Source organism: Ostrea edulis, chromosome 4 (assembly GCF_947568905.1).
Source record: "Ostrea edulis chromosome 4, xbOstEdul1.1, whole genome shotgun sequence".
NCBI classification, from domain to species: domain Eukaryota; kingdom Metazoa; phylum Mollusca; class Bivalvia; order Ostreida; family Ostreidae; genus Ostrea; species Ostrea edulis.
In genome coordinates this window covers 54,246,484-54,274,307 of record NC_079167.1, presented here as the reverse complement: position 1 = coordinate 54,274,307, position 27,824 = coordinate 54,246,484, and the positions used below count along the sequence as shown (strand labels likewise).

The window sequence follows — 27,824 nt, the reverse complement described above, 5'->3', positions numbered from 1 at the left end:
AGTGCGAACCTGTATAGAGATGTGTAGGAACGGACATACCTATTCAACTAGACCAAATGCTAAGGGCATCTTCATTTTATAGCCATCATTAGAGGAATTTACAATTGCCTGCGCTAAATCAGGTGCATCATCATCGGTTTGGACAATTCTGGCTGCAGCAGACGCCCTTGCCATTACAATAAGTTCCACATACCCACCAATCAACGGCACCAATGACAGCCTACCAGAAACTTAACGACAGCTACCAGAAACTTAACCACGACTGTACCTACAACTGTATGGACTCCCGTTTCAAAAGTCAAACTGTTATGGACACATACTGTAAAGATATCCAACAAAGTGGTACATGGACTCCATACCATTCCATGCCACTGTGTAAATGCAGAAGATATCCTGACCTTTCATTTGTACCTTCTTTTGAATAGTTCACCTAAAATGACAAACACAGGCATCGCAACAATCGCACGAAACGATCAAGCTTGATGGAATGTTCATCAACAGCAACCAGGACCGGTTAGCTTTCATCGACGAACAACAAGAAATCGACGAAGCCGACAATACGGACGAGGACCACAACGACACAGCATTCGACGAGCAACAAGAAGTTACCGATAATGCAGACAACCAGGACCACAGCGACACAACAATTGACAACGAACAGGAAAATGCAAATGAAGATACTGATAGTTTTCGAGCACCGCTGGACATCAACAGACTACAAAATGCCAAGTTTCTCTCTGCAAAAGAAATATTCCAATTTATCAACAATTGTATGCAGTATGTTTTTGACGAATGTCCCCCTGGAAATAAATCAATTCATGGTTTCTTGTTAGAAACAAAAGCGGTGGCACCAGCGACAACAAACGGACTTATTATGACGACAGTTCCTAAGAGCGAGGACATATATAGCTGTCTTTTACCGAGTGACAATTTTCGGATAAAATTCAAGAAAAACGACATATATTGTATAAAACAACGCATCAAAGGACAAACCGTAGGATCACCACTAAAGCCCCAGCCTTCGATCAATGACATCGTCGAAATGTATCGATATGAGACCATGCTTAAGGTAGGTCCCTAGTCCTGGACCTACTTGTGATTTCTCAAAAATTTGAGTTTAAATACTTAGATTGTTCATTTGAGGGTATGATAAAAACAAAAAAATGGGGGGTTGTCATTATAATGAGTAAATTATGGTATTTTTATTACGTGTACCCCCATTTGTCAAACGGCAATATCAGAATTCATTGAAGAAGTCCTAGAATATGTCCATAAAATTTTGTTTGAGGTATGATGCTCCAATTTTTTTCCTCAAATATGAAATAAATGTTTAACTAAATAATTAAAAGTGAAATTTTAACACAATTTCATGTTTTTTAATAATGGTGGTACAAAATTGAACTCAATACAGGCCCTCGGCAGTCAAAAATACGGCACTGCAACACCACTAATATGAATATTTTAAAAATTTGACTTGTGATTTTTCATTCAAACTCACATATTATGTTCATATACGAATGCTTGTTAAAATACATTTAAAAAATCTGCCCTTTCTCAGCATAATATTTTCACAGCATCTCAATTTATATTTACATTTTTTGGCCAAAATAGCCATTTTGAAGATGATTTTCACATAATAGAAGATAACAAATATATAACAAGATAACAAATATATAACAAGTGCAGAATCGTTTTATTTAATTCCACAAGTGCATTATCGCATATCATGAATTTTTTTTAATTTACAGATAATTTTAACATGCAATACCCCTGTATATCAATTAAACAAATATGTACCTCTGGTTTTATGTGTGAATTAGATGACAAAAAATGGAAAGAAGATTGGAGCCATAGTCTACTCAAATATAAGTGATTGAGTGTTATTGTATTCATTTTACTAAATTAAAAAACATACAGGTAAATGTAAAAATACGTTTGATAATAATTGTACGTGAACCAATACCAGAGTTCGATCCGGACATGACGTCACGCTACTAGACCCCTACTTTAAATCAAATGAGAATCGTGAGAAACATATATCATGGTTTAAGGCCGCAGACAACAACTCATTGTCAGACGATGCTATGTTCGAGTATACTGGAACTTATTTTGATAGACAGAGAGAAAATTCGGACAAATACAATGCTAATTCGACAAATACAGTCATACGATAGCATGAAACCCTGGATATGAAAAGAAATGACTCTATGACAGCACCACGCTGAAAGTACTAGTATCTCCCACAGGGGCTCGGTTGTCAGATATTGAAGTTTTGTATTATTTGTTCCCGAATAATAAATTGAAGTTTTACATGATTTGTGTCCGAATAATAAATTATATAAATAAAATCCACCACCAAAATCCGCCTTTTTCGAGGTTTTAAAAAAGGTTTTAATGTACACATGATACACCTTTTTTAAAACCTCGAAAAAAGCGGATTTTGGTGGTGGATTAAATTTATATAATTTATTATTCGGACACAAATCATGTAAAACTTCAATTTATTATTCGGGAACAAATAATACAAAACTTCAATATCTGACAACCGAGCCCCTGTGGTATCTCCTCGCGATTTCAACGCCCTCACCGGGATGTATAGAAAGCAACTTCCGTTGTATGAAAGTACATTTCAAGGAAAATACCATCGCCGCTAGCCACGGTTACTGAGTCCGGTAGTACTTGCCTACCAGGGGCGATCCAGGAATGGCGGTTAGGGGGGGGGGGCGCAACTTATGAGGCAGGGGATCTGGGGGCTTTTGAAAAAAAATGCAAGTTCTCCCAATAAAAGTTATTCAATAAATCAAAAGATTTTGTCATTTATTTCTCCGAGAGTGGAAGAAATTATTGCTTCTTTTATCGTTTCCATTTTTCTAAAGAAGATATTGCACCCCCTCCCCCCCTTAAATCCGCCACTACCTACCCTACCTCAAAACGGAGACACTAGGCGTGGCTTCCGATGATGGGAAAATACAGGCACAGGAATTCAGCTATGCCAGCCTTTCAAAGAAATTGATACACCGTGGGACTTACCAGGTCGAGGTTTATTGCCTTACCAAGCAGAATAGTTAATACAATATTGGAATCTAAACAGTGAATTTCAAATCATTATTTTTTTCATATTTTTAAAGACTGCAGCTGATTTATGAGAAATAAAATAAAAAATTCTGAACTGGCCTTCATTCTCAGGCAGATATAAGAGTCGAAAGGAGTAAATCTTGGCGGCTGTAGGCTAGAGTTTTTTGATCACCTCATGATGTATTTACTCTTAACGTGTGTATTTCGGATCACTTTAATATATATTTGAGTTGTCCAAACAGTACAATTATGCCATTGTGACAGCTTTTTAAAATATATATTAAATTTTTTATTAATAACTCACAGAAACTTCTTTTCAAAAAAGCTAGCTTAGTTATGCCATTTACCCCCCCCCCCCCCCCACCCCACCCCCCTCCTGTCTTATTACTCTCATACTCTATACAGAGCAGCAAATATTTCAATAAATTTATGAAAAAATTAATATGCATTTTGGATTATTCATTTTTATCTAAGTCATGTAAAATTCTTTAAAACATTGATACACGACTCCCGACAAGTGTTAGGAGAAAGGGGGTGGATGGGGGTAATCAAACTGTTTTTAAAACACTTGTATTTGAATTATGAACCATGCCTAGTTTATTCAACCATATTAAGCATTTCATTGAAAGTACGCCGAAACTTTTAGTTTCATATTTCTTACCTTGTATAATACTATCCTAATTATTCGATCTTTAGTTAAAGTTTCAGTCGAATAACATGGTTTAAAAATTGAGACATTCAAAATATTTAATGAAACTTAATTTAAAAATTGCAACATATAACATGACAGTTTTTAACGATCTCCATCGTCAACTTCCCATAATTATGTAGCAATATTCCAATATCACCTGCATATAGTGTTTATATCTCTCAACTGATTCGATACGCAAGAGCTTGTTCTGCATAAGACCAGTTTTTAAATCAAGACAGGCTACTGACAAACAAGTTGATGATGCAGGGATTTCAAGTCTCGTTTAAAGTCAGCATTTCGCAAATTCTATGGTCGACGTTATTACGATCTAGTTTGCCAATACAACCTATCAGTGGGTCAAAACTACCATATCTGACTTGTTTCGTTTCATTCTGATTGTTAGGGCGTTCTTGGCACACTAATTTTGCTACGGATAACTCCGTTTACCTGATCAAGATACAGGGCTCACAGTGGGCGAGACAGGTCGATAGGGGATGCTTACTCCTCCTAGGCACCCGACTCCACCTCTGATATATCCAGGGGTCCGTATTTGCCCAACTCTCTATTTTGTATTGCTTATAGGAGTTATGAGATTGATCACTGTTCGTTATCTTCACCTTTCACAGTAGTCAATGGATGGTATGCTGTATAAAGTACAAAATAGATCTATCGAATGGCCTTTTATTCCAATCCATGAACTTTTCATCTTGGTATTTTTTTCAGCCTGGCAATTCCTCAGTTAATCAAAAATGTTATACACGCCATATTTAATTTCATTTTTTTCTAAAGTTAGATCGACACGTCAACAATCGCTGTATCCTTCTCGTTTCTATACATCCCGGTGAGGGCGCTGCTAAACTAGCAACATATTTTCCCGCCAGAGTCGGCGGTCCCTCTGCTTTACGTCTATGATTTGAACACGCTTGAAACCCCTTCATTTAGGGATGCTTTGTGCAAAATTTGGTTGAAATTGGCCTGCTGGTTCTGTAGAAGATTTTAAAAAGTCAGTGTATTTTTACTATTTTGCCATCATCTCCCCTTGCAGAAGGGGTGTTGCTAAAACGCGGAACGGAACGGAAAAGAATTTAAGAATTAAATAGAATTATTAATGTAGCTAAGATAACACCTAAAATCGGAAGAAAATACTTTGTTATGATTAAAATCAAAATTTTAGGAATTTGTTTACAAGTGGTAAAACAATTTTATCTTAAAATTCTGAATCAAATATTGTATAAAAAAAAAAAAAAATTTGAAATGTCAGCATTGACAGATGTGTTAGCGAGCAGCAAACAACGACAATTCATGATCGATAGAACCATTTTCTCGCAGTTTATCTAGGTCTTTGTCCAAATGCTTTTTTAAAAAAGTACAAGGACAAATGCTACCGGTTTTTTATGGCAAAGTCATTGTGTTGACAAAAATATTTGTCTTTCCCCCTCATACCTTCCTTCGAAAATTGAAGAAAACAGTCTAAATCCTTTCTACTTACAGCTAAGTACACATTAAACGGCACAAAACACCCTAATGCATAGTTATTTACAAACCGTTAATGTGATAATTGGTTTATTGTCAATTTAATCTGTTTATGAAATGCCTATTAACAATTGTTTGTATAAGTGTATGAAATGGTGGATACTGAGGATGACTTCCCACTCTCTATATAATTTCTGCTTTCATTGCTCATGATAAACATTTTATTTTTGCAAAATGCTAACCTCCCGAGTCCTCATAACATTATTGCATACAATGTTTTCTGTTCCGCGTTTTAACAACATCTTTGGAGAAGGGTGTTGCCCTTCATTTGAATAAACTTGAATCCCCTTCAACCATGGATAATTTTTGCCAAGTTTGCTTAATATTGGCCCATTGGTTCTGGAGAAGAAGTTGAAAATGTAAAAAGTTTACAGACAGACAACGGGTGATCAGAAAAGTTCACTTGAGCTTTCAGCTCAGGTGAGCTAAAAATGAAAGCCCCACCTAAAATAGCTAAGGATACAGACTGTATATTAATAGGTTATGTTTTCTTAAAAGTAAGTCAAACTCCCAAGTTCATGATATGAAATGAACTGTCTTGCCCCAAGAAATATATTGATTCCTTTTTATGGTCCCCTACCCTTGGGGGCCATGATTTTAAATAACTTGACTCTGCACTATGTCAGGATTTAAGCTGCCATGTAAATCTGAACTTTTCTGACCCAGTGGTTCTTGAGAAAATTTTGAAAGATTTTCCCTATATACTCGAATATAAAACTTCAATCCCATTTTGTGGCCCCACCTTAACCCCGGGGCCATGATTTGAACAAACTTGAATCTGCATTTGATCTGTAAACATACAGTAGGACACCACATAACATGTATGGTATGACTTTGAATGGTGTGGAACTGATTCAAAATTTTATTCTTTTACCTGAATTTGGAAACTTTATTCATACAGTCATCAGCAACACTATATAACACATGTCCTCTATAGTTTTTATGTGATTTCTTACAACAAATTCAGAATTCCATCAAAAACAGAGAGAACAAAATCCCAACATCACTTTATTCACCTAGAATTCTTACAATACATGCAAGAATGCATCATCAACAATCAAATATAGATTTTCTAGTTCACCTTTTACAGCAATACATACATGTGAGTTTAGCATATGGTCATATTTGACACCGTTATTGACTATCTAAGGATCATGTCCTGCATAAAACTTTCCTAGGAAATCAGTAGGTCGTGTATTGCCAGGGTCTTTGAAGAACCTCATTAAATGGGGCTTTTGACTAAATTCTTCAACAGCATTTATGAGTTCCAGTTGACCCTGTTAAAAAACAAATTGGAGAGTCAAATTTTACAATTAGATGTACTTATAAGTGTACTTATAATGGAGACAACATTTATTGGCTTACATGTTTTCCAATCCTTTTCTGCATTGAGTAAAATATCTTATTAACTTATAATAAGTAAAATGTTAACTAAATATTACTGGTACATGTACCACTGAAATAAAATCATAACACTGTTGACAAATCAGAATTAATACATGTTTATTTTGAATGTATTTAAGCTCTGTCACACAAAAATATAATGCAAGGGAACAAAAACATGCAGATAGAATACAAAAGATTGCAAATGATATAACTGAATCTTTTTACATGTACTAATATTAAGGAATTTCAGATTTGCTGCAATAGTTTTCAGTTTTGTTGTCTGTACATTATTTTCTACATCGTGTCACATACTCAAGCTTGTTGAACATGTCGCCCTATTTTTACATTTTTTTCATTACCTCTCCTTGGAAGGGGGCATTGTGCTTCATCGGAATAAACTTAATTTTCATTTACCCAAGGATGCTAAGGTCTACTGAACCACTAGAGGAACAACTGCATAAATATATAGTAGCTGGGTTTGCATCTAATTTATCATGGCCAATCAAACACCATGGTGGTCATATTGGAATTTAGATCGCTTCTAAAAGTATCAACACTCCTGTGGGACAACAGCAGGAACCTTTGAACCATTACATGTATTATGACTGGGTCAACACTTGTTTTGAGAGAGTGGTGGTCAATTTGGACTCGGCCATATCAATATTTGGACTGCTCCAATCAAGAGGAATATTTGTATCAGTATGGTCACTGGGTATGCAGCCAATCAATTGAAGAAGATCAAAATGTAATTAATTAATTAGATACCAACACAACTGATAGACAGAGTGGATTATCTCGCAGTAAGGCCAGGTGAGCTCAAAATGACAGCAGAACTGGAAAAACCAACGATGAAATAGCAGTTTGCATTAACATTGAGAGGCTGGTACTGACAGACACTGCTTTCTTTGATTACCAGGTATGAATTCCTGATACACATTGTACATATAATAAGTTCAAAATTATTAATACTTCATCACAAACAATCTGTAGCAAACATATCAACAAGAAGCCACCTAAGTTAAGCTGCATGTAAATGTGGTCTTTCAAAGATTTAAATACAGTTGCCATTAGCTAGCCATTGGTTTCATGTAATCTTTTTAAGGTGATGATGGTTAAAACAGCCATGTTTCCTGATGTATATTTGTTAACAATCTAATATTTTTCATATTACATGCATATGTCATATTTCTAATATACTGAACATTTTACACTCTTATTGTGCCACCCATCCCTGGGGTGCTTTGTTTCAAACTTTTTGATTTTTTTGCACTCGGTTAAAATTTCCCCAGATATTTTAAAATGCAATTATGGTATACATATTGCCCCACATAGGTCACCCAAGCAAAAAAGGGGACACCTGTAGGCATTGCAGAGTAGGGATGAAACGATGCATCGCGATGCGGCCGAATCACGATGTAGTAGTCTCGATTCGATGTTTGATTTATTCCGGGTCTGTTTCGGTTCGATACGGTTCTAGAATCATTGCACACATTGTTTTTGATAACATGGTTTCTGATTGGCCAATGGAATTGAAAATTGTCTAATCAACGTACGAGTAAACTTTGCTCAATGCTGTGTCAAAATGGACACAGTCGAGTTGAAAAGTTTACCCCAAACATATATAGATCTTGGGTATGGCGACATTTCGGCTTTAGGACGAGTGATAAGAGTGTTGCTTTATCTTAAATTCTTTTATATTATGTTGAATTTATTTTGCAGAGAGCAATAAATACAATGAAACATAAAAATCTTAGCATTATAAAGAATTTGTTACTTGCTATTGTATGATTTGTATCGAATCGAGAGTAAATTATCTAATCGAATCGAGAAGGTACTGTATCGTTTCACCCCTAATGCAGAGCATTTAAAGTAAAGAACAAGCACAAATCAGTATAAACACTGTCATTCAGATTCATTCTTTGTGGAACTATGATAATGTACAACAAATGTAAATACAATCATTGAAATGTCTATCAAAGTCTAACAATTTAGCAAAATTATATGCATAAATAGTTACCAATATAAAAATCAAACATTTCTTTTGTTTACCATGCTTACATTTGTTTCGTTTTTTTCTATATAACAGAGTAACTCACCTTCACAACCAGTAAATCGATTACTCTTAAATCTGTGATGTGCTTGTTTTTCATGAATTCTTCCCTAAGCTTAGCGTGTGCCTCTTTATCCGTCACGTCCAATTTATACATGATAACTGCAAAATTGAGAGAATTACTGAATTATCTCTAAAAACTTATTTAAAACAGGTCACAAACAAACTGTCCATGTATCTGCATGTACAATGTACACATTTCTACAGGTCACTCTCAAAAGCTAAAAGTTCAAGGGACCATGATAAAACTTCAAGAGATCAAGACTTTGAGAGATCAAAGGTCAAGTCAAATCTGGAAATTAAAGGTCAGACCATTATGGTTCAGACTTTATAGTAATTGGATTGTATATTTACAACATCCTCGGATTGTTTTGACAGGTTTTCCTTCATATTCTATGTAATTGACTTGATTCTACAACATAGAACTTTATCTTGCATAAATATAATTTTTTTTAAAGTTTATTTATTTGGTCTTTTTTCATCCTAAAATAGATGTACAAGTACATTTGTCTAACCACAAATTCTCATTAATAGCAAAGTTTCAAAGTCACTGACTACATGAAGCACAATCATCACACTTTCCAGTCACTTTACACAAAGCATAGATGTTTCATTGACATGTCTCTGAATTATTTTCTAAAATTATTAAAAATAATTTTCTCATTGTCAAGTTAAAAAAAAGTGTAAATTTTATTTATAGTCTGATATATATAACAAAAACAAAACACAGGTGTAGGATTAAAACTGATCAATCAAACAATCAATTAACTATCCACCTCAAAAAAGAAGCATGGGCAATGTGCCAACAATGTTACCAAGCTAGTCTCGGGCATTCACTGTTATTCATAAACATGCAATAAAGATCCAAGTGAAAATAATTATGTGCTTTATTGATGATGTGTATACGCTACCACTACTCGGAGAAATCAAGAACAATGAAATATGTTTCATGGGACCCTTTCACTCTGAGAGAATGAGAACTTTGAGCGATCAAAAGTTTGAGAGTAGCTTAGATATATAAATACATGTAGAAAAAATCAGGACCATGATTCCACCTCTGAGAGATTGAAATTTGAACCATCAAGAGTCATATATGACCTGTATAATATTTTAATCTGGAACATATAACAAGAGGCCCACAGGCCACAACACTCATTTAAGTCACCTTGTGATAGACAGGGATAAAGACTCGCATGTTTCAGACAGTAAGAGTGTAAATCCTTTAATGATACAGTTAGTTTACTTGGAAGTGTTCACATGCACCCCAGTTTAAGTTGTAGACCTATTCTGATTCCAGGGTCATGGAATGAAGAAAATTGAATCTTGGAAACACTTCCCCTATAGTGAGATCTTTTCGCTAAAACGCGATTATCCCTCTTTGGTGAGAAAGAAAACATTACCATAAACAGGTGTTTTAGTATTTTGATTGAAAATAATGGCAAATTCTGAATATGCTGAATAAGTGTGACACACACTCAACATGACGCAAATTGTCTCTATAAATTGACAATATCATTGATGCTGCCTAATAGGAAATTAGGCTGAAATCCAATGCACAATGTGAGTGTTTTTGTTTTGCTTCATATATTTGCAGTTCTGAAAGTATCAGACATTTTAGCACTTTTTCTTCTTTTGAAGTTTTCACGTGAAACACGAAGAGACGTACTCCTTAGGCGTTTTTCTCGGTTGTACGGGATATATTTACTCTCGCTAAAGAGGGATTTAATCGTGTTTTCGTGAGAATATCTCGCTGTAGGGGAAGTGTTCCCAACCTGTTCTTTAGGAACTTTATGATGAATCCCTCCTTTCAGTCTGTTGGAAGCCATTGCAGGGTAAGGGCGTTTGTTAGCATGAATACAGTATTTAGAATTTACGTGTTTTCATGAGGACGAATTAGTAGTAAGTAAAGTCATTCTTGAATGTTTATATTTTAATGACATTTCGAATTCCCTCGTCATGAAGTGTAAAATCCGATAAGACACACATTTATCATTTACTTACCTATGCGTGATAATTGTCTGTACCATGACTTATATAAATTAACGACTCTCGCTCTGGATTCTGCCTTATTGGCAGATATAATTGGCCTAGCCTGTTTTAGGCTACCGACGACCTTGTACGCTGTAGCCATCTTGAGAAAATGGCATCGCGATCCCGATTAAATTTTCATTATTTTTATCTAAATCCATTTTTTAAAAGTATGGATTGCAAGGAATATGGCAATGTCTTAATGTATATATTATCAAAATGAATTGATACTTCTAAAATGTTGAATTACCTCATTATTTCAAATCGATATATATTCATCCAGAAAATCCATCCTGCCTACTTTTACCTTTCCCAGAAGGGATATCTGCCAGGATGACAGTGGCGGCAGTTGGACGAACATGTTTTAAACATTTGCTGTCCTCTTATAACAGACATACTGTTTTAAACAAGAGGTGCGTATGCAGATTTATGTTAAGATAAGATTCCTCTGATAATTATGGTTACATTATGTTGGATATAATTTTTCAGAATTAATTTCGATTTGGTGTAGATCTAGGCCTAGTCCAATTCACGGGCACTGGAAGTTAATGTAAATATATAGTATGCATGTATAATTTTTTATACATGCACATACTATATATTTACATTAACTTCCAGTGCCCGTGGTCCAATTAAGCCCGCGGCGAAAAGGATTTTGCTGTCCAGATGGAAGGGGAACATAGATTAAAAAGAAATCGGAAAGCTATTACAGTGCATTGATTAAAGGCATGGTTTGTCTCATACTCAATGATTAAATGTGTAACGGTCAGACCAGTTCCAAGGGTCCTGGTGCATGGGTTCGATTCCGGATCTGGTTCGTTTTACCATGGCATTTGGTGCCGTGATCTTCCCATTAAACTGAGTCTGACAGTAATCTCGGCTGATATCATTCATGTATCATGTGATGTCAGATTCAGACCATTGAAAATTTAATTTAGATGTAAATAAATATTTATTCAGTATATACATACATACAAACATACATACCTAAATACCAAGGATAACCCATGAAAGCTCGAAAGCTTATTTCCAATGGGGTCCTTTTGATGCACGGATGTTTGCGCTAGGTAGTCATTTATGTGGGAGGAAGCCGCAGTACCCGGAGGAAACCCACGTGTCCAAGCGGGCGGGCGCCATACCCTCTCACATACAGCCACTGCCGATCACGGGGATCGAACTCGGGTCGCAGCGGTGAGAAGCGAGAGTGCTACCTCTGCGCTACCCGGACACCCATTTTGGCTTCGAAATTTTTGATTTGATTTTTGGTTTGGCTTAATTTGAAGTACATTTTATGAGTGCTGTTCTTAGCCATCATTAGTGGCATGTCACATATATGATCACCCATAAATGTAGTTTCTTTCTGACAAGACCCTGTGATACAATCATATTTGATCTTGTGACCTTGACATACTTTCTTTAAAAACCTGACCTATTCAATATCTCCTGTACTATGTAAGGTCCATCTTCACAAGTCAAGGGTTATTGATTCGTTACCTCGCACTAACCCTTGACATCAGTCGCTATTTAAAAGTTGGGCTCGAGAAGAAGGATGACGCAATACGCTAAAATTAATCAGCCAATGGAATTTCTTGTTTCAGATGAAAGTTTGGTAAGGGAATAAACAGAAAGTAAAAATTGGCGTCCGTTGACGAAAAGATATGTGAAAAACATCAAATCGATCATTTGACTGAAAACCAAAACTTTCGATATCATGTATCAGAGAAGGAAAAGATGTTTTTATTGGGACTAAAACCGGCAGTGGTAAATCGCTATCTTACGAAGTTGTTCGCATTATTTTGGACAATTTGTTTAATTTGTTAAAACATAGTCGACAAACGTACTTCGACAATCCATCATTTTCATTCGGATCATACCCCAAATCCTCGTCTAATTGTTTCTTCAAGCAAAACGAACTCCCGAAAATCAATCGACGGTATCTGTCTTGTACTAATTGGCCACAAATTTTACACCATAATGCCTTCGCCATGCGTGTTTACTGTTTAGTTTTGTTTTCGACCGATATAAAAGCCGTTGTCTGATTGGTTTGCAGCTTCAGGCTGCAAACCAATCATATGCTTCTTCTCGAGCCCAACTTTTAAATAGCGACTGATGTCAAGGGTTAGTGCGAGGTAACGAATCAATAACCCTTGACTTGTGAAGATGTGTAAGGTCAAGCTTTATATTTTGAATATAGATCTTTATGGCAAGGCCTTAATATACTTCAGTGTTTGATCTTGTGACCTTGACCTGCAAGTTTGACTCACTTTTGATAAAGATCTGATGTATTCAATATCTCCTGAAGTATTTAAGATAAACCTTTCATATTTTGTATTTAGGTTTCTTATGGCAAGGTCTTTGATATCATTCCATAATCTATGACCTAGTGATCTTGGTTTTATTCAGAACAGCAAGATCATGTCAGTCATATTGGTATTGATGCATCTCTGTGTTATGTGAAGTCATTTTGGGCCGAGTTGCACATGAAAACTGCTTATAGAATGGTGGGTGGGCGGGGTCCCTGTAATAGGATACCCACTATGTGTAATCAACTTCTCTCACATTTCTAACTTGACATTCCTCAAACTTTGTACAGTTGTAATGGATATATTGAAGATATGCCATGCACCTTTTGAAAGTGATCAGACATTTTTTGAAAAATTTACATGTAGTTGAACTCATTCAGTTTTTAAGCATGTCTTGAATAGACGGTACCGATTTTGTGTAATCATATCCTCTGATACCTTTAATTTTACATCCCTCAAACTTTGTACAGTTGTTATGGACACATTGAAGATGTGCATATGTCTTATTGAAAGTGTTCAGACATTTTTCAAAAAGTTTACATGTAGTTGAACATGGTCAATTTTTTAAGGATGTCTTGAATAGACAGTACCTATTTTGTAATCAATTCCTCTCACAACATTTATTTGACATCCTTCAGACCTTGAACAGCTGTTATGGAAGCATTGGAGATGTGCATGTGTCTTTTTGGAAGTGATTGCACATTCTTTGAAAAATTTACATGTACTAAATGTGTAACCAACTCCTTTCACAGCTTTTACTTAACATTTTTCAAACCTTGTACATTATAGATGTTATAAAAACATTGAAAATATATATGTGACATTTTGAAAGTGTTTTGGGGGGTTTTTTTGGTTGTTTTTTTTTTTTTTGGAAAATTTTTACATTTAATATGTCATTTTTTCTGTATGTTTTGTAGTGCTGTCTCTATGATAAATAACATTTTAAAGCTACCCGGCCATTTCTGTTCTTGAATCGATTTTCAGTTATGTTGTGATCCTTAGGGGCTTAAAGGTGGCCAAGGTAACTCAGGTGAGCAATGTGGACCATGGGCCTCTTATATTAAAGTCGCTTATTACTTTCATTTTTTTTTTATCATTTTTTTTTTTTTGTGGAGGGGTGTGTGTATTTTAATTTCTTAAACCTAGAAAATGAGCATATAGACAAATTGGTCTTTCTCAATTACAATTGGCATTAGATTGGTGCCATTTGACATAGACTCAATCTGTCAGTCTACCATTAATTTTGATTCTGTATTAAGTTATCAATTTTCTTTCAGATCCAGGATTAGACCTACATTTAGCTGATGAGTGACCAGGTTGAAATTGTATTATTCAATCTTTATGAAATATGCATTTTTGCAGAGCAGATATTAACTGTATCATATTATATCAGATATTCTTTTACTATGAAATCTTTTTTTATGTATCATACACATTGTGTATGCCATATGTACCAGGTACTAACTTATTTAATGGTGGACTACATCTTGTATCAATATTATATGCAGCACCTGATAAATACATTGAAAAATACATTTAAGAAAGAATGACCATGTAGGAGAAAGTTATCAGAGAATAAACTGCAAGGTTGAGAAAATTGTTGAAAAGTAAAAGCAGAGCCCCAAGGGTGATGCAATATATAAAAAATGAGGGGTTATTTTTCATCAATTCTGACAACAAAGTAATCAGTTCTCTTATACTGCTGTGATGTTTGTAACATGTGAAAAGTACAGTTCTTCTTTCAGAAATGTACAACCTTGCACATGTGAGACATCAAAGTATAAAATGTCCATAAATCCTTTGACACAACACTTTATTTTACATCAAGGGTAATTCAACACTGATGGACTGTTATACTGTTTTATACTGACCACTATATATTACAATTTTTCATTTCATCATTTCAGATTTATATCTGCCAAAGTAATTGATGGGAGCAAGTTAGCTAAGGAAATCAAAGATGAAGTGAAATTTGAAATTGAGAAAATAGTGAAGGCAGGAAGACGCAATCCAACATTATCTGTTGTACAAGTTGGTGATGATCCTGCCAGCAAAACTTACATTAAAAACAAAATCAAAGCCTGCCAATATACAGGTACGTATTTGTGTGGGGCTACAGAGACAACAGGGTATTGATATACAGTAGTAAATTACAAAATTAATTATTCATTCAAAGTCAAATGTGGTAATTAGTGAAATGAAACACAACAAACTGAGATCTATGTACCACAGATGAGTTCATAGTGACAAATGAAGAAGGAATTCACTCATGGAGTAATTGCCCAGAGGATTTAAGACTATTTATCTGCTTAAAATGCCAAGAATATTTAATTTGATATGTTTAAAGTTTTGAACAAGTTTTGGAATGCTTTGCATAAATTCTTTTTTTTTTTTTTTTTTTTTTTTTTTATAATTTTTTTTTTACCACTTTTGTCAATGAAAGAGTTTCCCCACTTTTCCAATATCCTTAATTAGGGAGGTAGTAGGTACCATAGTTGTGATATCTCCCAGATCGGTCAGAAGGCTCCTGGAATTGAGCATCCAAAAAGTATTTCTCACATTACAAATTATGGATATAAGGACTGGATGTTGTTTGTTCATCTTATGAGGAATATAAAAAGAATGAGGTAATTCAGCAAATATGCAAATTACCTTGGGTTTCCACGGTTTTATATTTTTATATCCCCCCCCCCCCCCCCCCCCATAATTCAGTCAATCTTAAAACTTGCTTCATAAGTGAAATTCAAATGCTGACATTTGGTAAGACCCTTATTTTCCTTTCATGTTATACACCTGAATTTAAAGTTACATGTCTTACATGTATCTATCAAGCTTGGCCTATGTTTAAATAAAAATGCTTGTAGTTCTCCTAAATGTCTGGACTTGTCTTCAGTGATGACGAAGATTGTACAGAGGAGCTGTTGATGTTACACTGATGCTTGTTAGCACACTGGTCATACATATACCATCTTTAACAGTTTTCTATATATATATATTTTCATGCCAACGTAAAAAGTTACCAGTAGGGAAAGGGGATGTTGATTTAAAATCTGTCAGTTTAAAATTTTAATCTTGGTTATTATTTTTAAACTTAGAAATATAAGATGGAAATATTTTATGCAATAAAAGGTCAAAGTTATACATGTATTTGCTGCAATATATATGGCCACATTTATGGGTATAATATTTCACAAACACATCTTTTTATGATGTGGAATTATTTTAAAGATATTTTAATAATTATAAATTTCATTAAGAAGTACTTTAGATTGAATTAAAATCAATTGAATAACATATGTCTTTATATATATAGAGTTTGATTTCTTCAGGAATTGATAGCAGATCAATACATTTACCTGAGAAAGTGGAGGAAGATGAACTTTTGAGAGTTATTCGTGAATTAAATAGCGATGACTCTGTGGATGGTATTTTAGTACAACTCCCGGTTCCGGATCACATAACAGAGAGAAGAGTGTGTAATGCTGTGGATCCTAGCAAAGATGTAGACGGATTTAATGTAGTCAATGTTGGAAGGTTCTGTTCAGACCAAATGACATTCATTCCAGCCACCCCAGCTGGAGTTATGGAAATGCTGAGGAGATCTGGTACGTTACCCAGCTGATGTTGTGGTACATTCTTTATATTCGTTAGCTCACCTGAGGTGAAGTCTAAGGTGAACATTTCTAAGCAAAAATTGTTTTCAATTCAGGTTTGTTCAGATGAAGGGCCATGTCCCTTCTAAGGGGAAATAATTAAGAAATATGGAAAATTGCATGGGGTGGTCATGCTTAAAAACCATCTCAAGAACTGCTAAACTAGAACACCAAGACTTGTATAATAGCTTCCTTCTATGATAAAATTCAAGTTTGTTCAGACCATGATGAGCCTTAAGGTCAGGCTGGGGCCACAGTAGAGGTTCAAAGTATTGCATAGGAATATATTTAAAAATCTTTTAAAAATTTGTGATGTAGATTGAAATTTTTTCATACTGTGACTTCTGGGGTCAGGAAGGGGTCATGATAGGGGATAAAGTTTTTTTTTTTTAAAAACTCATTCTGAAAAACAATGGTAGTATAATTTTTTTATTTGATAATCAAGTGTCTTTATATACTATTAGTGCGATTTCAAATTGGTTCAAACCATGTTGCCCTCCCAACCTTGGAGAGAATCATGATGATATATAGATTCATTTTTCTTGCATAACCCTGGTGCCATCGTGTGTCCACTGTAGGGGTTTAAATTATTTAGAAGGCCCTTGGGAAGAATAGTCATTAGTGTGAGTCACTCTTAGTGTTCTAGTTTGATCTCTGTATGAGCAAGGTGCTTCAGGTGAGCAGTATGGCCCTGGGCCTCTTGATGGTTGATTTTCATTGTCTGCAATTTGAAAAAAAAAGTTTTAATGTTAATATCTAGGTGATTTACAAATTAGGTATTGAAACCTTTGGGAAAAATGCTGTTGTCTGTGGAAGATCTAAAAATGTGGGCATGCCTCTGGCCATGTTACTTCATGCAGATGGAATATACGAAACAAAAGCCGGTATGTCATACCCCATCTCTTTAAATTTACACAAATCACTTAACTTGGTCCAGATACATCACATATCTTTAACATGTTTCATTCTTCAGGTGATGCCACTACAACTATATGTCACAGATATACACCACCAGATCAACTGAGTGTTTTTACAAAAATAGCAGACATCATAGTTTCAGCAACGGGAATACCAAAACTCATTACAGGAGACATGATCAAAGAGGGCGCCACTGTTATCGATGTCGGAATCAACAGGATCAAAGATGAAGAAACTGGAAAGACAAAACTTGTAGGAGATGTAGATTTTGAGGGTGAGTTTCAGAAATACAATGTAGGCATTGGGAGAGTTAGAAAGGGGTGTGATTCATTAACACTTGCAACAAAGTGCTGCAGTATAACTTGCTCCTATATGTGTGTATATGGGTGTACATGTTTGTTAAGTACACTTTACATATAATACTGTTTCAAATTTAAGGTCCATTCCCACTACAGAGATGATAAGTGGGGACAAGAACTTATTCTTCATTTTGGGGTCAAAAGTTCAGAGAGCAAGGTCATTCATAATCAGTAATCAAATGTATCAATATTGACGATTGTAGACATCATTTGAAGAGTATCATTGCAGTGTCCAGTCTCATACTCGCTAACAGAGATGATAGGTTGGTTAAAGAAAAGGATGCCTATTAGATTCTAGGTGGTGTGTCAGAATTGCAATGTAGCATGTTGTGAACACTCTGCAATGAATACTATTGACCTCTCAATCTCATGACATGTTGCTATAGACATGGCCCTAATAGAGATAAGTGTGAAGGAGAAATGGTTCATATCTTATTGACACCATTTGAAGATTCTAGCATGATAAGTAGGAAGTGAAACATTCCCATGGGTCAAGGTCCTTATTTAGCAATACTTTGGTCCTCCTCATACTTGCTATGGAGATGATAGATAGCAAATGAAAGCTACCTGCTGACTTAAGGGTCAAATGGTCATGAACATATAATTTTTGAATGAATGGGACTGTCACAGTGTTTTTGACACCATAAAAAGAGAAGGTAAGAAGAGGACATCTATGAATTATAGGGATGAAAGGTTAGTCTGTATTTGAATTTGATACAACAATCATTACATTATATTACTGTTGTGTTTTTTTTAAATAACAGAACTACAGTAAAATTTGTTATCAATGTTGTTCAGGGGGACCATTCAAAATTGTACATTGTATATAGTGTATGTTATAAACACAAAGTAATATAGTAAAAGGTCTACAGTATGTGTACGTTACATCCAGAGATGCGTTAAAACCAGCGACATTACAAACACATTTTTTGTACTTATACATGTATATGATTATAGGGAAAATTCCTCCCAGTGTTATTTTTGCTTAAATAATTGATAAGTGATTTTATCCCATTTTACTTTTGTGGAAAGCTTTAGTGTAACAAGTATATTTTAATTGGTTCACTATTTTAAATTTTTCCAATTAGAATAAGGACAAAATGGGTGAAAATCAGAGGAGGTAGGGGCATGAAAATTTTCCTGTATACCTGCAATGTAAATATAGCATACAAATTTAAAACATGTATATTGGCATTTTTATCAAAATTGCATACAAAAATTTGATAAGACAGAGACGAGGTGTATGTCAATGGATTGCATCTTTGATGCCACTAACTTTTTTTTTGTATAATCACATATATATCATAGTTCTTCAGTTCTCTCTCACAACCTGGTCACACAACAGTATTTAAATATCAGAGGTTAATGAAACAGATGCAAAATGTTTTGATGAAAAAGCATGAATATGCACATGGAATATTGATTCCATTGTTAAGGAGGAATGCTACACCAGAGAAATTTGATGTGGTTGAAAAGTGAAGGACATGTACAACACTATTTTGAAATTGAAAACTTTCAAATTTATTTAGTCAAACAATGCAGTTTTAGTAGAATGTAATCTGAAAAAAATTTAAAACCCCTGGTAGACTTGAACCTGTAATCTACAGTTCAGCAGTTAACACACTAACCCACTGAGCTAGGCATTTAAATTGAAAGGAATAGACAAATATTTCTGATATTTCAATATATTTTCATCTGTTTTTCAAAAGGAAGTCAGCCATTATGACGATGTAGTACACCTTCTTAAGATAAACATTTGAATCTTCCATGTTTTATTCCCTAGAACTCATTTACTCTGTATTTCATTATTTTTTATTTATCCATCTTTCTTCTGTTGTCAATATTATTATTCAAATATTATGTATGAAATGTGTTTTTATTTTATTTCAGCTGTATGACCTGTTATTATTTGAAATACTTAAGAATATGTATTTCTACTTGTATTCATCAGTCTCACTTTGTTTTTAGCTCACCTGAGCCAAAGGCTCAAGTGAGCTTTTCTGATCAAAATTTTTCCATTGTCTGTCGTCGTCGTAAACTTTTCACATTTTCGACTTCTTCTCAAGAATCGCTGGGCCAATTTTAACCACACTTGCCACAAAGCATCCTTGGGTGAAGGGTTTTCAAGTTTGTTCAAATGAAGGGCCATGTCCCTTTCAAAGGGGAGATGCAAAAATGCAAAAATAGGGTGGGGTCATTTAATAATCTTCTTATCAAGAACCACTGGGCCAGAAAAGCTGAAATTTACATGAAAGCTTCCTGACATAGTGCAGATTCAAGTTTTTTCAAATCATGGCCCCCAGGGGTTGGATGGGGCCACAATAGGGGATCAAAGTTTTACATACAAATATATAGGAAAAATCTTCAAATATGAGCCAAGGTGACTCAGGTGAGCGATGTGGCCCTTGGGCCTCTTGTTAGATATCACATTTATACTCATTTCAATATTTTCATACAATTTTAAAATCTTTATTAATCAGGTAATGTATACATGCATATACATATGTACCATCATACATGAGTGGTGTTGTGGTATGGTGCAGTGCATCTGTCCATCCATATGTTTGTCTGTCTGTCATCACTGTCAGTTGTGGGTCAGAGAAAAACAGTACATGTACTTCCAAGGATCATCAAACTTGGTACATAAGTTTCTAATGATTAGAGGAAGAAGGCTATTGTTTCATAGTCAAAGGTCAAGGTCAAACTACATAGGTCATTTTATGGGCACAAAACAAGATAGAAACTGCTGATAAAGTTAAGATAATCAAATTTGATATACACATATTCAACCATCATAGACGGGTTGTATTAGGGTATAGTGCAGTATTTTCTGTGTGTGTTTATCTTTTCATCCACCAGCTTCTTGTTGGAAGGATAAAAAGAGTACATGTACTAATAAGGCTAGGGTAGTTAAACATGGTCCCCATGGTGAGAGAAAAGTTCCTCTTATTATTAGGGTTATCATGAAGGAAAAACAGTACTAATAAGGCCAGGATTATTAAACTTGGTGTACATGTACCCATGTGGTTCAGGTCAAGTATATTTTAAAAAGTAAAGTTTATTAGAGTGAAATCTTCCTTCAATTTGATAGAGCCATCCTAGAACTGACATTCAGACCATTCAGCACAAGTAGTGGTAGCAAGCTTCAGGGTCTGTGTATTTTAAGTAGTGGTAGCAGGCTTCAGGGTCTGTGTATTTTAAGTAGTGGTAGCAGGCTTCAGGGTCTGTGTATTTTAAGTAGTGGTAGCAGGCTTCAGGGTCTGTGTATTTTAAGTAATGGTAGCATGCTTCAGGGTCTGTATATTTTAAGGTCTCTGGAGGGGATAACCCAGAATTCCTTTTATACAAGACTTAATTGTATTTTGTATTCGAATGATAATTGTTTTCAAGACATGAGGTCACTCCTTGCTTTTAATGTCTGAGCAAATTTCGAAGTTCCTCCCCATGTATAAAAGAATTAAACAATATTTTTATCAAACTTGCAGAATGCATATAATTTGTATTGACTTTCAAGATTAGATATAAATGTAGATCACTGGAGGGAGGGGTAGAAAAGTACCATTGAGAGGGATGCTCCAGTTCGCTGCTCTCGTGTTTGTTTAAGGTTAGATTTGCCAATGCTAATTGATAACCTTCATCACTTCCTTATTTTAGATGTAGCCAATAAGGCTGGCTTCATTACCCCAGTGCCAGGAGGAGTGGGACCAATGACCGTAGCAATGCTGACCAAAAACACACTGATGGCATACAAGAGGGAGTATAGATTTGATTAGGGTAAGATACAACCCTGTTTTACAATGCATCAAGACAACGATTGTGTTGGTTATCTCTGCATTCACTAGAGGATTTTAATATTTACACTAGGACTGTTGTAAATTGTAATGGTCAGTTATCATACATGTACAGATTTAAGTCATGTAACATGTACATTTATTGAAGATAAGCCTTCTAATAGGCAGTTTTCAAAATATCAGCAATTGCATGATGGAAGTATATTCAGTATTCTATTGAACACTTGGGTGGGAACAAATTGTATGTACATGTATTATAAATTGGTTATGTAGATGATAATGAAAGCATGAATTACGTGTATTTTAGCCAGTGGAAAACATTAAACTGACCATATCAAAAACAAAAATTGTTGGAATTAAAGGTAGCTCATTACACCAAAATTTTATTTAATGGCTTGTATGAAATACAATTTCACCATGGAAAGAGTGCATGATACAAACTCTCAATTATTTCATATTAATTTTTGTGATTTTTTTTCGGAATTATTAAAAAGGAATTTTGTTTGCAAATAAGAGATTCTACAGTCCAAATTTCGCTGTGATTTGATGCGTGATATGTATATATGTAATAAAACATGCCTAAACAAATCAGATAGACGTTCTAATTCACAAATTAACAATTAACAAATAATGTTTTCAATTTTCATAAATATTTTTTTCTAAAAAATTAGAATTATAAAATTGTGGCATTTTCTGATATTTGAAGCCTTGTTTTGGGTAGTATCAAAGACTAAACAATGCAATTTTCCGTATCTTATCAATATCTATCAGAGCGGCATTCAGATTGGAAGTGAAAGTCACCGGTCTTTCAAATATAACCTTTAAAGTGGAGGTCCTGTTTCACAGTAGGTATTGGCATGTTAAAGAACCCTCACTGCTATGGTCACAAGTGCACTTCAACTATAGCTGATGATGTCTCTACATGAGTGAAAAATTCTCAAATAGGATGTAAACCAACACATAAATAACAATATACATCAGGATGTAAACCAACAAACAACAATATACATCAGGATGTAAACCAACAAACAACAATATACATCAGGATGTAAACCAACAAACAACAATATACATCAGGATGTAAACCAACACACAAACAACAATATACATCAGGAAGTAAAACAACAAACAACAATATACATCAGGATGTAAACCAACACACAAACAACAATATACATCAGGATGTAAACCAACACACAAACAACAATATACATCAGGATGTAAACCAACAAACAACAATATATATCAGGATGTAAACCAACACATAAACAACAATATACAACAGGAAGTAAACCAACAAACAACAATATACATCAGGATGTAAACCAACACACAAACAACAATGTACATCAGGATGTAAACCAACACACAAACAACAATATACAACAGGAAGTAAACCAACACACAAACAACAATATACATCAGGAAGTAAAACAACAATATACATCAGGAAGTAAACCAACAAACAGCAATATACATCAGGATGTAAACCAACACAAACAACAATATACAACAGGAAGTAAACCAACACACAAACAACAATATACATCAGGAAGTAAAACAATATACATCAGAAAGTAAACCAACAAACAGCAATATACATCAGGATGTAAACCACAACACACAAACAACAATATACATCAGGATGTAAACCAACACAAACAACAATATACAACAGGATGTAAACCAACAAACAACAATATACAACAGGATGTAAACCAACAAACAACAATATACAACAGGATGTAAACCAACACATAAACAACAAGATACAACAGGAAGTAAAACAACAAACAACAATATACATCAGGATGTAAACCAACACAAACAACAATATACATCAGGATGTAAACCAACACACAAACAACAATATTTCCTGTTATATATCATACAAATATGCAATATTTTCTTTTCTGAGACTAAAGATATTAAGTTTTAAATTTCAGTACTTGTAAGTACAATATATATTTAATATTTTCTCTTAAACCTTGATAAATGAAAGTAAAAAATTCCACCACCACCACCCCCCAAAAAAAAGAAGAGAAAAAAAGAAAATACACTGCGGAATTTTAATAACATGCTGAACAAGATGCAATGTTTGTGACATTATTTTTCTACGCAATATACCTCATTTGGACCTAAAGTCTCATGACGCGTCATATATACATCAGAATGGTCTGTATGGATTACTTGTGTATAAATATAATTATAATTTATTACATCCAAAAACATTGTTGACCAACAAATATTGTAAATTTGTTTCCCAAAAATTATCTTATGAAATATTTTTGGAGTGAAATTTCTTTGTATTGCTATGATTTTAGAAGTTCGATTTTAGGGGGGGGGGGATAAAATTCTCAGTACATGTATTTTTGAAGAATTTAGTTTGGTGGATTTTTATTTTCAGGTTGTACTCTGTGGATCAGTGAGACTTTGTATGCCATTACAAATGAGGTTGTGCCATTTTCTGAAGTTGACCTGCAGCTGTTGAAGAGATTTTTTTTCGTTTTTCTTTCTTTTTGTTTTACAATTGTTGAAGCGTGTTTGTAAATTCAAACTTTATTTGTTTTTGGGATGAGTGGGGGATTTTTTGGTCTGTCTAAATTTTACTGGTTTCTACTGCACTCTGTCATAATATAGAATTGAATTTTAGAAACCATGAAAGTGAAACAGAATTTCAATTTTTTTTGGGTCAATGTTCTTATTTGTTGTGGTGTTGCCAAATGCAGTGTTTTATGGGATGTTGGTGCTTTTAAAAAATGACGATTTCAAGCTCTTTTATAAACAGGATGAGTCTTATGTTTGCAGTTTACTGATATAAAATGACAGTTTTTAAAGATTAAGCCCTTATTCTGACCCACTGATTTTCACACTACTGAACAAGGTGTGTGGAGCTGGCTGTCAAGTCAGTTCCTTTGGTCTGTTACAACATCTCCTCTCGAGTCACATTGAGATAATTATGACCTATGAACAATCAGCTGGTCACAATTGTGGGACTCGGCTTTACCTCCATCTTATCTTTTGAGCTACACAAGATAGAGACTTCATATTTGTTAAACTGAAAGGTCAAGTTAAAGCTTTACTTTGGGTCAAGTTGAAGATCAAATGTCAAGGCCTTTACTAAAATAAAACTTAGCCACATTCATGAGCATAGTGTTTCAAAAACTTGGCTTGAATCTGATTTACTCACATGAACCGTAGGCTCATGAGGGTGGGGTCACAATAGGAATTTTAAGTTTTACAAAGGATTATATAGGAAAATTCTTCCCACGGACCACAGGTCTACAGATGCCAGTATCCTCATGTAGTGAAGATTCACATCTGTTCAAACCATGGTCCCCGGAGTCAAATTGGGACAGCAGGTTCTGTCAACCAACCTTTGCCCTACAAGTATGTCTGTCTGATATAAACCCTTTCACATTTTATTTTCTTGAGAGGGAGAAAAACTTGGCCCTTTTAAAACAATAAAGATGCAAAGCATCCTTGGGTAATGTGAGCTCAAGTTCAATGAAGAACCCCTTCCAAGGAGAGATAATCAGGAAACTGTATAAATAGGGAAAATCTTCTAAAGAACCAAGCATTCAGATAAGTGTCCTCATATACATCATGTAACATAGATATAATATTGTTAAAATGGTGGACCTCTGTCATCATCATAGGGGGGGCTGGCTACAATTTGTCAAATTGCTATGAAAGCTTACTCGTACTTTTATAGTATAGATTTAATTTGTTCAGTTAGTTGACTCTGGTGAGTGTTGTGGCCCATGGGCTTCTAGTAAAATATTTTTTCTCGATAATAACCCTATGTCCTGTCTAGTTTTCCTGGGAAAGACATTTCAAGAATCTCAATATTTTATACAAAAAGATACTCAGTCTTACAATGCATATTAACTGTTATTGAGCAATGTACTAGTATGTTCTTCATTTTTTTTCTTTTTTTTTTTTTTTGAACAAAATCATCTTGGTATAGATTTTGTTTGTGAATTTAGTTACTTGTATTTTTAATTCATTTTGCAACATGCATATGTGCAAGTAAAATTTAAGTACAGTGTAGAATGTGCCTTATAAGAATTATTTGACAAAGAACAAGAACATTCTGACAAATGGAAAGACACCAAGTCTTTTATTTTATGGTGTTTTTCTTACCATAAGTGTTTTTAGAAGAACAAAATGCATGTTAAATAGTTTCAAATGAACAAAGCTTTATGCTGCTGTAGTGAAATATAGAATTTTAATATCTGGGGTAAATAAAGTAAAATTGTTGAAAATATGTGGTGAATAGATATACATATGTACAGATGACAATGATTGAGTGAAGGGACAGCAGGTGCTATGGAAAACAAGCATTATAGACTGAATGTGATTGCTATTTAGTATTGTGATTCACAATACTCTCAGGAATATGGATGCCAAAAGGAGCCTTTTCTCAACTCCTCCAAATGATTTTACATCAATGACAATGTAATACATTTAGTACATTTAGTCAGGTCTTTCTATTTTCAAGCATTGCTTTCCCATCCTATCTGTTTTCAGTTATTAAAGTTTTAAACTTCAGACAAAATAATAAAAGAGACTTATTGTTTCAAAATACTAGTAAGAGATAAGGATTACTAATTGCATGTGGTTTACATGAGGAGATCGGTATCTGTTGACGTGGTAAAATATTTTTAATTCAAATGAAAGAAAGCTTTTTTTGTTCAGTTTTTTCTTAAAGTTACAAAGAAGAACTTTGTATTTATTCCCCTGTCATGTGTAGTTTTATGCGTAGAATATGAATTGCACGTTTCATAATAAATAATGTAATGTTACATGTTCAAGTATGTATATGCCTGACAAAAGAATTTTGATATTGATAAAAACATATGGAAAGTGTTATTTCAATTTCATTGATCTGAACATATCTTATTGTATATAATGTATTTAAGTACACACAAGAAGACAAAATGTGTGTGATGTTCATGGAAACCTTGTACAAATGAAGTTTTAAAGTCAAAGGTCAATTCTAATCTTTGGAATAAATTTTTAACTGTACTAGTTCCTCAGGTCAAAAGTAAATGTTTCACTTGTGGGGGGGTGGGGGGGGGGGTATTTTTTAACACTTTGGGAAAGCCTCTACTGAGGTGTATTGGTGAAGTAGAGCTTTGAAATGATTTTTTTAAAAATACAGATCTTTGCCATATTTATCAGTAAAGTACATTAAACCTTCATTGAAAGGAAGTAAAATTTATTAGGATATTGATAAATGGGGATAATCATGGTCTAGTCTCCTTTGTTCTAGTTTTTGAATATCCCCTTCTTCCTCATAATTCCATAAAATTTTGTAATTAAGTATTTTTATACTGATGTGAATTGGATGTATTTTAAGTAGTTATATGTCAACTGTTATAAATGTACACATTTAAATAAATAATGTGAAACAGGAAGTACAACTTTTTAGACAATCACATTTTTGTATTGGAAATTTCATTTATTACAATGCAGTGAGTATATATCCTTGAAAAGGAAGGGACCAGTTTTTAAATATCGGATATATTACTAAATATGTACGGTGTTGTATTCTTTCCTTGGTCATTAGTGAGCCTAATACTATAATTCATTTATTTTCAAAAGTGGAAGTAGATGTTTTTCAAAGGGTTTTTTTCCACAATATTACACAAGGAGCTTAAGTGCTGTGCTTGCATTTTTTATCTTGAAATTTTCAGAGGCATCCATTTCCAATGAGGTCCTTAATCTACATTAAAAATGTGACAGACACTGTATTGTGAGCATATTTTTGTAATAAAAATGTCCATACAAGTAATTAACAACTGATGATAGAATTCTTTTGTCGCTTCCTGGTCTTCTGTAACCCTCCACCCTCCCTAGTCTTAGCAATTCTTTGGCAAGTTTCTTGATGATAATTAAGATGATGATAATTAAGATTACATTGTTGTATCTTAGGACAATGTTCAGACTGATATACTTACTTTTTATAACA

General features: G+C 34.3%; 2 protein-coding genes across 2 annotated transcripts; one reads left to right on the top strand and one right to left on the bottom strand.

Annotated features, from left to right (window-relative positions):
* Window positions 1-6,293: 6,293 nt before the first annotated feature.
* LOC125670030 (NADH dehydrogenase [ubiquinone] 1 alpha subcomplex subunit 6-like) lies at window positions 6,294-10,949 on the bottom strand. The gene is made up of 3 exons (XM_048904929.2): window positions 10,797-10,949; window positions 8,782-8,897; window positions 6,294-6,576 (listed from the first exon to the last, which is right to left on the bottom strand). Exons 1-3 carry the CDS (start codon window positions 10,924-10,926, stop codon window positions 6,445-6,447), a joined length of 378 nt encoding a protein of 125 aa, XP_048760886.1. The 5' UTR covers window positions 10,927-10,949; the 3' UTR covers window positions 6,294-6,444.
* A 132-nt stretch (window positions 10,950-11,081) lies between these two features.
* Window positions 11,082-26,884, top strand: LOC125670029 (bifunctional methylenetetrahydrofolate dehydrogenase/cyclohydrolase, mitochondrial-like; the record flags this gene model as incomplete). Its single annotated transcript, XM_048904928.2, has 7 exons — window positions 11,082-11,236; window positions 15,034-15,221; window positions 16,456-16,731; window positions 17,556-17,663; window positions 17,753-17,971; window positions 21,711-21,830; window positions 24,255-26,884. Coding segments are annotated over 6 exons (1,065 nt in total), but the record flags the coding sequence as incomplete, so codon positions are not given.
* Between the last annotated feature and the right edge of the window lie 940 nt (window positions 26,885-27,824).

Bases quoted from the DNA above. Each gene is read 5' to 3' on its own strand.
- LOC125670030 (XM_048904929.2), bottom strand. From the start codon at position 10,926: ATGGCTACAGCGTACAAGGTCGTCGGTAGCCTAAAACAGGCTAGGCCA. The intron at 8,898-10,796 runs GTAAGTAAATGA...TCAATTTTGCAG, and splicing joins CAGACAATTATCACGCATAG to TTATCATGTATAAATTGGAC. The intron at 6,577-8,781 runs GTGAGTTACTCT...GTTTTTTAACAG, and splicing joins TCGATTTACTGGTTGTGAAG to GGTCAACTGGAACTCATAAA.